Source organism: Sciurus vulgaris (genome assembly GCF_902686455.1).
Source record: "Sciurus vulgaris genome assembly, chromosome: 12".
In the NCBI taxonomy this organism is placed as follows: Eukaryota; Metazoa; Chordata; class Mammalia; order Rodentia; family Sciuridae; genus Sciurus; species Sciurus vulgaris.
Genome location: NC_136473.1, coordinates 107,091,671 through 107,106,675, shown reverse-complemented (window position 1 = coordinate 107,106,675; position 15,005 = coordinate 107,091,671). Strand labels below are relative to the sequence as shown.

The 15,005-nt window shown below is 48.6% G+C and overlaps 1 protein-coding gene across 1 annotated transcript in view; it reads right to left on the bottom strand.

Moving 5' to 3' along the window:
* The window catches only part of SLC9C2 (solute carrier family 9 member C2 (putative)), a gene marked incomplete at its 3' end in the record, with an annotated part of 73,678 nt that overhangs the window by 6,601 nt on the left and 52,072 nt on the right, over window positions 1-15,005 (bottom strand). Inside the window, 8 exon segments of the mRNA XM_079107309.1 lie at window positions 1,653-1,838; window positions 4,623-4,754; window positions 5,597-5,764; window positions 6,798-6,896; window positions 7,941-8,066; window positions 9,964-10,112; window positions 12,154-12,180; window positions 12,183-12,207. Of these exon segments, the coding sequence (XP_078963435.1) occupies window positions 1,653-1,838; window positions 4,623-4,754; window positions 5,597-5,764; window positions 6,798-6,896; window positions 7,941-8,066; window positions 9,964-10,112; window positions 12,154-12,180; window positions 12,183-12,207 (912 nt within the window).

Below are 15,005 nucleotides of genomic sequence, written 5' to 3'. Positions count from 1 at the left end.
AGAACATCTGAGATTTAAAAGCCTGAAAATACCAAGTATTGGAGAGGATGTGGAGGAACTGAAACTCTCATACCCTGCTGGTGGGAATGTAGAAAGGCACTTCTTTGGGAAATTGGAAGTTTCTCTGCGTTAAGTAGACGCCTGCTTTGTATTCCAGCCATTGCACTCCTACATATTTACCAGAGATGTAAAAGCATATGTCCACACAGAAGCATGAACACAGACCCTGACAGCAGCTGTATCTGTAGCAGCCATATCTGTACAGCCCCCTGAACAGCCCCCTGAGAGCCAACAGCAGGTGCACGGGAGATCTGTGCTCATCTGTACATCGGGCTACCACTCAGCATAAAAACCAAATGAACCGTGAGTACATTTTAAAAAAATAAAATAAAATCCAAGTTTTCCTGACTCCAAACTTTGGTCTCTCAAGCAACAAGATGGCAGGCAGGTGGCCCTTGCCTCTTATTCCCGCCTTGTGGCAAAGCTGAGGAGATCTCCATTTCCTTGCACAAGCGTTCAAGCCAGGCCCAGGGGGGCACACCTTGCTGCTCCCCCTCAGGAGGCTGAAGCAGGATTGCGAGTTTGCTGCCAGCCTGGGCAACATAGCGGGACCCTGGCTCAAAATTAAGTCAACAGGGAGGGGGCCGAGACAGAAGCTGAGCGACAGAGCACTTGCCTAGCCTGTGAGAGGCCCTGTGTGCCCCTCCCCAGTGCTGAAAAAATATATGTATATAAAATATCGTTAACTACTTTAATCCTCTGAATTACTGAAATTGCTAATCACCTTCCATCGTCTCAACAGGCAGAAACGTTCTCTCCCAAAGAGAAGAGGCTTACCACCAGATGAAAACAACGTCAGCTCCGACCGCCTCCTGGGCCTCCTGGGCCTCCTCCTTCTGGGTCCTACCCCGCCATCCCCCAGGGGTCCTGCAGCAGGTGGCGTGGACCTTTCCTGTCCCTCTTACGCCAGGGGTTCACACTTCCCCACCCTTAGCTACACGGGCACGGAGTGACGAGGCAACCGGAGCCTGCTCTCAAGGTGCACCTACGGCCCAGGCAGGACAGCACATGGGGCAGCCCCTTCTCCAGCACCCCCACCACAGGGAGGATCCGCGGAGCAGGCGCCATTGCTGCACGACACCCAGCCTTCCCAGGCACAGTGAGCCAGCAGAGAGCAGGCAGATTCCAGCCTTGGCCCGGCCTCACACCCTGTGGCAGAACAGGCCACGGAGGACACAGGCCCTGGAGACATGTTCACTGTTGGGCTAAGGCCAGGGGAGCGCTGCAGGGTCTCTCCAGGATGGACTTCTTTTTGAGGTTGGTTGAGTTTATGTTGTTTGTTCTTATTTTATTTATTGAATTTATTTTCTTTCAGTATCTGTTTAAAAAGTTTTATATATCTTTTAATTTTTAATCAACACATAATAATCATGCACATTTGTGGGGTTACCGTGTGACATTTCGATACATGCTTACATGGTGTAATGGTCAGACTGGGTAACTGGCGTATCCATGACCTCAACTGTCATTGCTCGATGTTGGAAGCATTTGAAACTCTCGCTACCTGCTATTTTGAACCATGCAATTAATTGTCACGTGAGCCACCCAGCACCATGAACAGCTACTGGCTCTGTAGGAATGGCACTCCTCACCTGCTCACAGGTTTTAGGAATAATGCAAGGTGCCAAATACGGTTCCTCCGTCTTGCTATTAATCACACTGCCGTACACGATGATGACGAATTTCATGGTCACGTTATCAATAGTCATTTCATTGTAGCTTGATAAAGTCTCCACATAAGCATGATTGAGCATCACACACTTCTGAAACGTTAAGTCCTACGATAAAATTACATTTTTTCCATAAATCATATGAACTGATGCATGGTATCAAGAAGAAAATGAATTCATGGATCTGAGTTCTTCAAGGGCGTCAGAAGGCCTGCGGACCCTGGTAGCAACAGACAGATTAATTCAGCCTTCAGAATGGTCTCCGACACTTCCAGCTGTTGTCCTATGTCCCTGGATGTGGTTGCCCCACCCTGATCCAGGACTCTCCATCAGCTGGAGCCGGGTGGGCAACCATGCCTCGTGGGATTTCTATTTGCACAAAAACCAGTCTTTGTGATTCATGGGTTTTACCTAGCCGGGAGCAAACATCTCACCTGAGAGCAGAGCAAGCAACAAAAGTCAAGACCAAATACAGCAGGACAGAGTCTGAGTCCCATTTCAGACCCAGAATCCCACACATCAGAGCTGGAAGGAAGCTGGTGGGGTGAGCTGAGCCCCACAGAGCTCTTATGTTGAAGCCCAGCCCCCAGGACCTCCTAATGCATCCTATGTGGATACAGGAGTGGGGTGGAACCCTAGTTCTAAATGACTGCTGTCCTCATCAAAAGGAAAAGTCTGGAACAGGAGAGAGTGCATGTGAAGATGAAAGCCTAGATGTTGAAAATCTCTAGCAATTAGAGAAATGCACATTAAAACTACACTGAGATTCCATCTCGCTCCAGTCAGAATGGCAATTATCAAGAATGCAAGTAACAATTAACGTTGGCAAGGATGTGGGCAAAAAGGTTCACTCACACATTGCTGGTGGGACTGCAAATTAGTGCAGCCACTCTGGAAGGCAGTGTGGAGATTCCTCAGAAAACTTGGAATGGACCCACCATTTGACCCAGTTATCCCACTCCTTGGCCTATACCCAAAAGACTTAAAATCAGCATACTACAGAGATACAGCCACATCAATGTTTATAGCAGCTCAGTTCACAATAGCTAAGCTATGGAACCAACCTAGGTGCCCTTCAACAGATGAATGAATAAAATGTGTTATATGTACACAGTGGAATATTACTCAGTCTTAAAGAATGAAATCATGGCATTTGCAGGTAAATGGATGGAACTACCATCATGCTAAGTGAAATAAGCCAGTCCCCCCAACCAAAGGCTGAATGCTCTCTCTGATGTGCAGATGCTAACACACAATGGGGGGTGGGGTGAGGAGAGAAAAATAGGCGTTCACTGGATTAGACAAAGGGGAATGAAGGGAAGGGAGGGGAATGGCAGTAGGAAAGACAGCAGAATGAACAGGACATAACTTCCCATGTCCATATATGACTACACCACAGTGGAAGTCCACACCATGCAGAACCACAAAAATAGGATACTAATTAGAATAATATAGAGTCGTCCACGTATGTATAACATGTCAAAATACACTTTACCATGTGTATCTAAAAAGAATAAATATTTTAAAAATCAATTTTAAAAAAGGTGGGGGGGGGGGGGTGAGATGAAGGCCTGAAGCAGAGTCTCCCTCACAACTGAATGGGAACCAGCTTTGGGGTTGGATTTCTAGCCTCCAGAGCTGGGAGACAATACATTTCTGTTCGTGCCTCCCAGTCTGACACTTTGTCCCAGCACCACTAACAACCTCATACCGGAGCCTGGACACGTCTGCCTGACGGGGCAGTCACTCCATGGGAACATCTCCAGCCCAAGGAGCCCCAGCTCTCTGAGCTGGCCTAGGTGCCAGTCACTGTCAGACGAACCAGACGCTTCCTTGCTAAGGGTACCAGCAAGACTGGGGCACCAAAACAAGAAAATTGGCAAAATTGCACCTAAACTTCTACAACCAGCAAAAAAATCTTAAAAATAAGCTCTTTAGGTTTGAAAATGCATGTATATTTTGAATTCTGCGAGTGAGAAGAAAGTGAGGGGAGAATACAATCTTCTCAGTGCCCAGAGGTTCTAAGAAGTCCTAAGTGGCTAGAGGTTTCATAGAAAGAAAGAAAACACAGTATTAAATAGATTCTCTGGGGAGTGAGATGGACAGTAAACGGTTATTGTTATTTCTAATGCTTTATGTATGTCGTTTCTCATTTATTGAATGAATTTGCATTGCTTGTGGAGTTTTAAAAATCATGAAGAACATTCACCTTATTAGTAAGTCATGTCTGTATTCATTGGTCCTAATTCTCCCCTCCAGAGTCTCAAATCAGACTCTAAAATTTGTCCAGGGAAGCAGAAGGGTCCCAATCTCCCTGCTCTTCCGCTATGGTTATTCTGACTGGCCCATAGGACATGCTAACTTCTTAACCCAATGTCAGGATCCCAGTTCTCAGTTCAGTGACATGGCTGAGCTCTGGTCTGTCACTCTCTGTCACTCCCCAGACCCTGACTCCGGTGGGGGTGAGGATAATTATCCAGTAGGGCACAAACACAGGATTGCAAAGTGTGCCTCTCCAGGGACAGACCGGAACCACCCCTCTTGGGAAGAAGACTTCAACAAACCCTTGAAAGGTCAGGAGGTCCATGTTCACACACTGAAAAATACGGCCGGAGTGCTCGTTAGCTCAGTCCAGTCATGGGGCGCTGGGCGCGGGGATCTACCTATTTCACATCTTCTGAACCTGCTGTCCTTCCACCAGCAACGACTGCAGGTGGCCTGGGAGAACTTGGCGGGGACAGGAGGATTGAGGAAGAGGGCGGTTACCGTCCTAGCAATCCCTCTTTGGAAGATCAGACACAGGCTTCCCTTCCGTCTTTGGAGAACATGAAACACATTTGGTGAAAGCTGCTGTAGTCCCTAGAAACTGGTCCCCAGGATCGTGCCCCTTACCTCATCAGCAAGGCTGGATTCAAAGTACTGACAGGCGGTGCTGAGAGCCAGCTTCAGCCAGATCTTGTACTCCAGGGATGGCCAGAAGACATCGAAGCCTTCGTACAGGTCCTCCAGGGAGATGAAGAAGGCCTGAAAGGACAGGGACTCACAGCTAAGCGGCAGGCGTGTGGCCAGCCTGATGCCCACAGACTCCCTCTCCACCTGGTCGGGAACGGTCACCCCAGCACCACTGTGGCACGCTGCCCTTGAAAGGTGTCTGTGTCGTGAACAGTCGTTGGCCGTGTACAATGACAAATCGTGTGGCTGAATTAAAGACCTAGACCTCATCACAGACCATAAACGGACACGTGGAAGAATATGGTTCAAGAGTCCAAGATCTGGGAACTAAGGTCCCTAGAACTTATTCGAGTGTCACAGAAGGTCAGTTCAAGAGCCGGTTTCCAGAGGCAAACTGCTCACTCTCTTTCAGAATTCAAGTCAAAGGGAGGGAAAGAAATCACTCAGCTAGTGACTCAATCCATGCCTTCTGCCCTTCCAGAAGTGAGGGGGTGTCAAGTTTATAAGGCAAGTTCCCTTCTGCTCCTCCACCCCTAAGACCTGGTTCCTCTCTGCTGCTCCTAGCAGCCCTGGCAGGTGGGGGACTCTGTCCGAACAGAGGGTCAGACTGCCCATTTGTTCAACCAATCACCTCTGACGGCCAGTGAAAAATGGCAGGAAGGAAATTTGAAAGCAAAGTAAAAATTCTTTAGAAACACTGCTCTCAGAATGGTGATCATTTATTAAGCACCTATATGTGGCGGCTCAGTGTGCATATTCTAACCCTCATGACATCAAAAGGCAGGCGTTCCCTCTACTGAATGAATAGGGACAGGGAGACCTCGGGGGAGGTCAGAGCGCACAGCCAGGCCAGGCCAGGCAAAGCCCGGCAGGGGAGGCCGGAGTCCGCGGGCCTCGGAGAAGGGCTTCCTCACCTGCAAGGCGGTTTCGCAGATGGCGGTGTACTTGACCTCCCGCTTCAGCAGGCAGCTCAGCTCCCCGATCACGTCCCCGCTGGTGCAGTACTCGGTGAACAGGGTCCTGTCCTCCTTACCAGGCCTCAGACTACTGTCTATTCCGAAGGTGGGGGACGAGCTGTGCAGCTGCGAGGGGACAGAACCCCACTTCAAGCAGAGCGGTCAGGCCCTGGAGGGTCCCAGGGAAGGGACTGAACCCTGGCCGTCCAGGCCAAGGGAAGGAGGGGTCGCCTTCACGGAGGCTGGGCTTCCTGCCCGGTCTCCACCCCAGAGCAGAGACTGAAATCTCTGCTAAAAGAGAAACAAAATAGGACCCTCCCGAGGGTGAATGGCAGACCCGGCCCTTTCCTGGCCGCCCCTTCTAACTGCAGGAACCTCTCCATTTCTCCAGCACCGCGTGCGAACTCCGCCCCGGGGGGGGGGGCCTCCCCAGCCTCCGCCTGGGAAACTCCTCTGGGCGCACTGCCGGGACCCCACGGCGGAAGTCCCACGCCTGACCTCCAGCGAGGGCCCACGGTCAAAGGCAGGTGCGCTGACAGGCCCGTCTGAACCACCTGTGGCCCGTGCGCACCAGGCGTCTGCAAAACATGACTGACGCCACGTCTGGACGCGGGTCCCACCTCCGAGCTAGCCATTGTACAGAACGAGGCTTCCCAACGCTCCGGGACCCAGAAAAGCCCCAACTCCAAGCCACTTCCCGTCCTGAGCACCTTGGGTTAGGAGCGCTCCGCCTGCACAATTTATTTGGTCCTGGTCTGTCACCTTCTATTTCAGCACTACAGAAAAGCTCGGCCAAGGCAGAGGCCCAGAATGAAGGGTGCCTGCGCCAGGGTCCGAGCGAAGTAAGTATCTGTTGAACAAATGACCCGCACTGCTGAGGAGGAGGCCAGGTACTTGAACCTGCACCCCAACGGGGTGTGAAATTTAAGTCCCCACCAGACCCCCTCTTCCCAGGACTGCCGAGGAAGGAGGGCTGTCCACCAGGTCACACTCTCAGGCAGGGACTGTGACATCAGCTCAGTCGCAGACATCGTCCAACAACAAGGTTCATTTGGAAAAGAGATTTTGACAGAAACTTGGACTTTCTTAGTTCCTAAATTTCTCCTTATGTTACAATTATATATTTCAAAATATGTCTTAAGAATCAGTAGCTCCTTACACTTGCCATTCCTGAAATAATCAAGTAGATTCCTTGTGGCATTTCCCCTTCTCTACAAATGACATCTCCATAGTCAAAATAAGCAAGTTTGGTTCTTTCCTGAATGGAAAGAAAAAAGGACAGAGAGAGAAAGAGAAAGAGAGAGACAAGGGGGAGAGAGAGAGAGTCAATACGAAATCTTCATAGTCTACTTTTCTAGATAGAAGTAAGATTTTAAACCTAAAAATTGTTCTCAAGTAGCATAAAAACACAAACTCTATTCTTGGATTCTTAACTTTAACATAAATAACCATGTCTTTATTTTAGAAATAAAGAGACAAGCGAACAAATTATAAATTTTGTGATTAGTACCTAATACAATATATGATATAAGCACCCTATAAAAGCTTTATGGGATTGATTAGTAAATTACTGAATGAAAACATTTTTAGCCCTCATTTTGGGCTTGGGCTATAACGGTAACCTAAACATATTCCTTGCCTCCAGAAGATCTTTGGTTAGGTTGGGTAGACACCAACAGAGTGTAGTGACAATGTCAAAGGAGACAGAGGCAGAGTACCACGGAACAGTGCAGAAAAGGCCACAGGACCTTGCCTTGGTTGTTCTGAGACCTTTACAGATGAAGGGAAGCATACTAGATGAACAGTCTCTGGTATATATATAGGATATTCAGTAGCTGTTTATTGAAAAGGTCCAGATTCCTATAGTAAGAAGATGAACTCCAGAAAGTGCCGCAGTCCTCACTGCTCCCTATTGCACTACACCACTTGGTTCTGCTTTTATCTTATCTGCCTGGCCCTACAGGAACTTAAATTTGACTTCCTTGGTAAAAAAATGTGTTTCTTCCAGAGTACACACCTGGAAGTCTAGCACTCCATAACAAAATAGAACACCGTTGGTAATCATCAGCAAACACAGATGGCTCATCTTGGGAACATGAACCATGGTGAAAAACTGTCTTTGCCCTTCAGTATCATAAGGTAATACTCTGCCTCTGGCTTTGCTGGGCCTCTGTTTTGTTTTTCCTTGAACTGGCCAGTATAGGATTTCCCTTTGGATGTGCTTCTGTACATTAGATAATGCAAAAAAGTGAGGGAACGTATTTAATATTTACATCAAGCCCGAGCCAGGCAGAAGCGATACCTTGAAGAACTCGATGAGAACATCTTTATTTTCCATCCAGATGATATTAGGAAGGTACTTGTCAGGAGTAGGGGGTGGGATTGCCATTGGAAAATTATTCAGTGCTTTTATTTTCGTAAGAAGTACCTAAAAACAACCAACCAACATAATGGTGATCAGGCTCCATCAGAGAAAATGGGCTCTAGGTAGACCAACACCCTCAGGAACACTAAATAAACTGCAGGTTTGACCTTGAGTCTGCTCAGCTCCTCCCATCCAAGCTGCCATTCACTGGCTGTGGGCTCCCCACGATCTTCACAGATTCTGAACCCAATGGACCTGCCATCTGCATGACCCACAGCTTGGCGCCTAGCTCATCTTAAGCTCAGATGTCCTGATCTTGCGTGGATTGCCCCACCACCCACTGTGGCCGCCTCTCCATTCTTGTTCCTGTATACGGCTCGCTTCTCTAAGGCTTTCTAACTTGGGGGGATACAGTCCTAGCCCGTGGCCTCTGAGAAACCTCTTTTCCCGCAAGAGAAAAATCACGCTGTCCCCCTGATTCCTGTGGCACCGGCACGTGGAACCCACCACACTGTAGTGTTGCTCTTTCTCCTTTTCTCTTACCCCTCCTATTGCTTGGCTGTTGTTGGTTGGATGACTAAATGACTAACTGAAAAACAACCGTGGACCCTAAGGGTCAGTGTTGCATTCAGTAAGTATCCCAATCGCAGGAGTCCAGAGCACTTAGTAGGTCTCCAGCATGTATTCCTCAATTGCATTGAATAAACTTCCCCATGTCCTGTGACCTGGGAGAGCCAATAGGCAGGCATTCAAGAGGTGCCTGTTGAGTGATCGACTTCCAACACACCTGGAGGAACAGTAAGTCTCTGCTCATAAGAGGTATTGCTATTTATGTTAATTAATGGGCACCGAGCATCCAGTTGTCTTGTACAAACTTCAGAAGGGTTCATTTAAAAAGAAGAAACAAAACAGAAGGTGAGAGTGTCACCTGAGGAATACTACAAAGTATTCCTTTCTTTCCTCAGGCAGCATGAAGGAGAAAAGTGTCCCTTTGGTCCCTCCCTGTGACATTCACTCCCTGCCCCCCATTCACTCTTCTCTGAGGCCACCAAGAGGGGACTGAGTCCAGCGGGTGACCACGCACAGCACAGGTGTCCGTGGCTGGACGCTGTCGTGTCCCCAGGGCCAGGCTCAGGGATCTACATGTGCAGGCACGGGGCAGAGCTCCGCTTGCTTGGTGTGTGCGGGGACGCAGACCTGCCCGTGGGAGGAGAAGCAGCTCTCAGGAGGCGCAGATGCAGTCTGGGCGTTAGATGGACAGAGAGGCAGGACCAAGCATGGCTTTTTTCCCTGAGTCTCGCATTTCTAATTTTTTTGCAAGTACATTTACAATTTCTCAAAAGTCCATTTTCTCCAGCTACCTGGTTAGGCAGTCCTCCTGCTCCTCTCCGGGGAGCCGCGTCCTCCCTGACCCCCAGCAGCACACACACACACAGGTCGGTCCCCCCCACCACGCAATCACATGGCTGCCACCTCCAGTGCCACCATCAGTGGGACCCGACAAACACACTCCACCTCTCCATGGAGGAGCAGAGAAACCTCGTGGGTCTAGAGCGTGAGTCAGAGGAAGGGGCCTCAGAGGGCAACCCTGAAAGGAAACGGAGCATCCGGAAAGCCTTCAGGCGTTAATCAGGTCTTTCCAGAAGCCTGGCCACACGGCCTGGCTCCCTGGGATGCTCCTCGTCCTCTAAATAAACCCACCAGCCCTGTTTCCCTACTAAGCTTAACTCGGGTTGGTTTCTGTTACTTGCATCCAAGCAGCTTTGACTGATGGGGTGCGCCAGGTAGAACTGGCATTGGTTGCACCAGAATTAAGCAAGTCTCCAGGCAATCGCAGGGGCCAAAGCCGCCGGTGAACACTCTTTTCCAATCCACCTCACTCATTACTTCCTGTTAAAGAAATCACGCAGGCTGGGGTCCCGGGCAGGTGGAGCCAAGCAACAGGGAACTGCTTCCTTACCTTATTCATCTCGATGCCCTCGTGCTCATCAATAATGCCCCTCGACCTAAGGAAGGTGAGATTTTTCAGAGCTTTAGCGATCACGTTCCGGATGGCCTGCTTGGTCTTCAACGCAGTGACCACATCACGACCTTCGTGTTCTATGAGTCCTGAGGAGATTAAACTCGGTAAGCAAGCTAGTCCATAAGCGCCGTGACAACTGATGCCGGGACAGTGATTTACAATTTCCAAAGTATTTCCACAAGATCCTCCCGTTCCATGTCACACAGAACTCGCACAGCCCCCAGCAGCTGTGAGGACACCACTCTGCCTTACTCTGGGGTGTCTCCACGGCCCCCTTACGACACACCTCAGGGTCCAGTGTTATTTTCACTGACCTCTCTCGACCTCCAGACTGTCATTTCTGTTGGCCGGGTGAATACATGAAAAAATGGAAGAATGAAAGAGGCCCAGGACTTTGGCCGCTGGGTCTTTCCGCTTTAGTAAGTGTGAGGAGTCCTGGGCTAGAATGTGAGTCAGGGTCAGCTGTCCCCTGCTGTTTCCTTGTCATTCTGTCACTGAGCACAGGCCTTACACATAGAAGGTTCTCACACCTCTTTTCACTGAAATGAGCTGACCAATAAAACGAAGTTAGGCTTGAGTGCCAGGTGCCCTGGCTGGAGCGCTACCTCACCACCTCTGGGCCTCAGTCGCCTCATCTGTAAAATGGTGAGAACTGTGTTCGCCTCAGGGAGTAACTGTGAGGACTGAGTGAGGCATGGCACAGAAAGTGCTTCAGAGTTGGTGACCTAGTGAGCCTTCAGTAAACAGCTGCAATAACCATATGGAAACAGACACCCCCTTTTAAGGGACTGAGTCAAGAAAACTGTAATTTCCATACTGATCTAAAACCTAACATGACGCAGCCATTCCTAAGCCTCTATTCTTTAAAAGCACAGAAATCAAAATCTGCTGATACATAAATGGCATCAGTGGGTGCTGGGTTTTCTGAGACGGTGCCAAGATATTTTGACCTATCGTCTCCAGACTCACCCTTTCATTTATTCAACCGTGTGCTTCCTGTTTGAATTGGAAAGCACCCATGCAGCATTTCACAATGTGGTCATGCATACAATGTCGTCTTTACTGACAACTTCCAGGCACTAAGGGCCCCCCTGTGCCAGGCCCTCACCAGGTGACTCTGCACCTCCCAAGAGCCCGGCGTGGCCCACACGAGGAAAACAGACCCAAGATGCTCAGCATGAGGTCCGTGAGCTCCACTGTCTGCTTCCGAAAGTGGAGTCACTGAAGATGCTCAGAAATACTCTCCTTGCAAGCCACCCTCCTGGTGTAACAGGTAACTAACCCAAGCCTGAACGCAGAATAGGCCGAGGACACTGAAATTCTCAACTGGTGCCTGGGAAAGTTCCCCTCCCTTTCTAGTCAGCTGGTCTTGGGGAATTTGGTGAGCACCTTAGCACCGTCCACTCCTGCCTTTTGAATTGTAAATGAGTTTCCCTAGGATCTAACTACTTCCCTTTGAAGTGTAAATGCTCCATGCATGCTCTAGGCCCAAGGCTAGAGATTTTTTGAAGGCTTTGTAAAAGGAGCCAGTTCTTTCCCTTATCACACTCTGTGCTTCCTGCCTGAAACCCCAGGCACAACTATGTACCCTTTAGACTAGAACATGTCTAACACTAGTTATAGCCTCTGAATGTCGTGGAAAATTGGTGATGGGCGCTCAGAATTTGGAGTGTGATGTCCTCTGGGCCCGCAGGCGTAAAACAAAGTTTGGCGTTCTCCTTCCCAAAGTGCTGCTTGCTGTTTCTCGACCAGTCTATTTCCCATGATACTGGCGCATCCTTGCAAAACCAAAATAATACAGCGATCTTGGGTCCAGGGAAACGTCTTTTTCTTCAGGATTCTGACCTTGCCACTCAAGTACACTGCCACTCTTCCCTTCTTTCTTCTACACCCCCACAGCAGGGCCACTGTCTACTGGCATGTGCAGACACACCACCAGACTCTGCCCTTTCCCAAGGATCATGGTCTACCCGTCTTTGCTTTCCTACCCTCGGCCCATTACATGTGCTCAGTAAACCCTGGTTGCCTGACTAAATGAAGGAGTGAGCGAGTGAATGAAGCAAGAACTCAAATTATTTGGTTAAATGATAGGATCATAAGGTCTGATTTCTCAGATACTTCAACTACTTACTAGTTCTTTGATAGCTTCTTGTTGTTTGTTTCCAAAATTTCATATAATTTCTATAAGAAATTAAGAAAATCATTCATTTCTTGGTACACCAAGTGCATTTCCGGATTTAAATTCTGATAAGAAGTATGGGTAAGGAAATCTGTTTCCTGATCAATTCTGCTACTTTCCTTGGGTTGAGATTAAAATTGCAATGGATGTTGTGTAGCCAGGACTTTGCATAGCTATTGTGCCTAAGAGATTTCAAAATGGGTCCCTGTGCACCAAGGAGAATTCTTACCAGCAGAGCCCAATTTGGAGATGCACTGAGTGAGAAGCTATTCAGGGAGCCAGTCTTTCGGCAGCACAAAAACAAGTGTAATAATGGAAAGAAACAGTGTCAATTAGATCATGTTTCCTACAGGAAACTCCTCAAGTAACTAGAGAAGTAGCTGCACTCAGAGGCTAACCAATCTCTGAAGTAGGAGTCTGCTGGAGGCACTGTTCCCCACAAAGCCTACTCTAGCTTTGAGTCCTTCCAGAGCGTACAGTTGGCCACACCAGCAGCCTGGCACAGTACCACTGAGAGTTCCTTGGAGTTCTCAGGTAGCAGCCTCTGAAACTCGGCACTCAGATAACGCACGACAACTGACCTGTTATCTAAAGTTCAGGTAAGGTCAAGTTTTGTTGTTTTGTTTGTCTGGGTTTAGAAAAACTCACATGTAATAAATTCATTTTGAATTTTAAGACTGCAGTATAGAATTTCTTTCAACTGTTTCCTCTTGATAACAATGAAGCAATATTGGGAAGGTGCCAGATTATTCAACTGCCAGTGGTACCAACACACCAAGGTCCAGGCCTGCTTGCAAGGGTGCAGAGACAGCAGCTGGCCCCCTGCAGGACAGGACACATAAGGCCTGCTGGAATGAGACCACACAGGAGGCCCTGCCTGCAAGAGGACCTGAAGCAAGGACATGCTGCCACAGCTTCTGAGGAGTCACTTTCAGAATAAGCACCAGTTTCATAACTAAGCACGTTTCAAAAGTCACCTAAATTTTTGCTGACGTCTCCTCTGTAAAGGTCAAAGGGGATTCCTTTCTTGTCTTGTTTGTCACGGTAACTGCCCCCAAACCTCCCCAAAACATTCCTGACACCCTCACTGGCTCTGGTTTCCTTTCTCTCCTCTTCCTGCTTCTCAAGTCTTTTGCCTGCGAATTGCTCTCTGTTCTTTTTGTTGACTTATCTTTTATTAGTGCATTTTGATCATACAGAGTAATGGGTTCCACTGTGCCCTGGACAGCCATGCAAATGACACGGTGTGATCTTGTCGCTCCCGTTCTCCTCCCTCATCCTCCTTGTGCTCTTTCTAATACAGATCAATCTGGCTTTTCAGTAGCACTTTTAATTTTCTTCTCCATTCTACAGCGTAAATCCACAGCACAGAATTCTGTTGCTCCTTAATGTTTGACCCAGTAAACGCAGGTAACTTCTGGGCCTGTTTCCCTCTGCTGACTTCAGTGAGGAAAGAACCTCGCTTTCCTGGGCTGAGAGCCAGAGGCAACCAACCTCAGCACCTCCACAGATAACCGACCTCCAGGCCACACACAGTCACCGCGTCTAGGACTTTAGTAATGGGGCTTTAAATTCATTGTTGCGTTTAAAACCAGGAGTTTCAGGCCCTGGGTTCGATCCCCAGCACCACATAAAAATAAAATAAAGGTATTGTGTCCACCTACAACTAAAATAAAATTTCAAAAAAAATTTTTTTTTTAAATCAGGAGTTTCGTGTGGGCTGAAAAAACTACTGATACCATTCAGCTAGGGACACTGTTGGACACTGGAGGAAAAAACCAGGATGAAAGACAGGAACCAAAAACCACACACAGGAGAATGAACACCAAGAAGCAGAATTAACAGGAAACAAACATTTTAAATAAAGGAGTTCAAGAAAATATCAGGTTAATTTTTTAAAAATGAAACAAGAGAAGCCCAGATGGCAGAATAGAGCTGTTCCAGCTTCCCGGTGGCTCAGAATGGAAGAACAGCCCCACCGGAGATCTCAGCAAACATTGCCAGGCTGTCCTGGCCTGTGCTGACCATGGGGCCCAGGTGGCCCCAGGAGAGCGCCATCCAAAGAGCACGAGGAAGTCGAATGCAGCGAGGTGAGGCGGGCGATCTGGAGGGGAGGGGCATGCGTTTCCCTTTGCGTCTGGCGGCTCAGGTGACCAGCTGAGTTGGGAAACTGAACAGGTGCGGTGAGCACCTCTGGGGCCCAGGTCTTGGGAGGCCTCGCTCACCCTCGGGGGTAAGGGTCACCATCTCGGTGCCCAGGGAGGCTTGGCAGCAGCCTCCCAGGGTGCCCTCCACACTGGCCGGAGGGATCGCCAGCTGCTGGAACACCCGTTTGGGGCCTGGTGTCAGCCACCAGAACTGCCTTTAGAACCCCGGGTCAGCTCCACCAGGAAGGAATGCCCACTGTGTCCAGCTCCAGCCACTCAGCAGAGCTGGTCTTCCCGTCTTCATCTGGCTTTTTCTATTTGTTGATGAGTCCATATGTTTGTTGTCGGGTTTTTTTTTTTTTTTTTTTTTTCTAAATCCTTGTTCTGTTTTGTTTGAATTTGGGGGTGCTTTTGTTTTTTTCCATTTGTTCGGACAGTTGGGGGTTTGGGTTACTCCTTGTCTTCTCCTTCAAATTCTCTTGATTTCTTTTATTTTGTTTCGGTTTTTATTTCGTCTTCTCTGTCACTGTGGCCTTTACTTTCTGCCTTTCTCTCTTTTGCCTTTTGAATACTCCCCCTTTCTTTTGCCTTCCTCTTCTCATCTTCTGCTCTCTGAATGAACTGTATCTTACCATCCCTTAAACAGCTCAGTC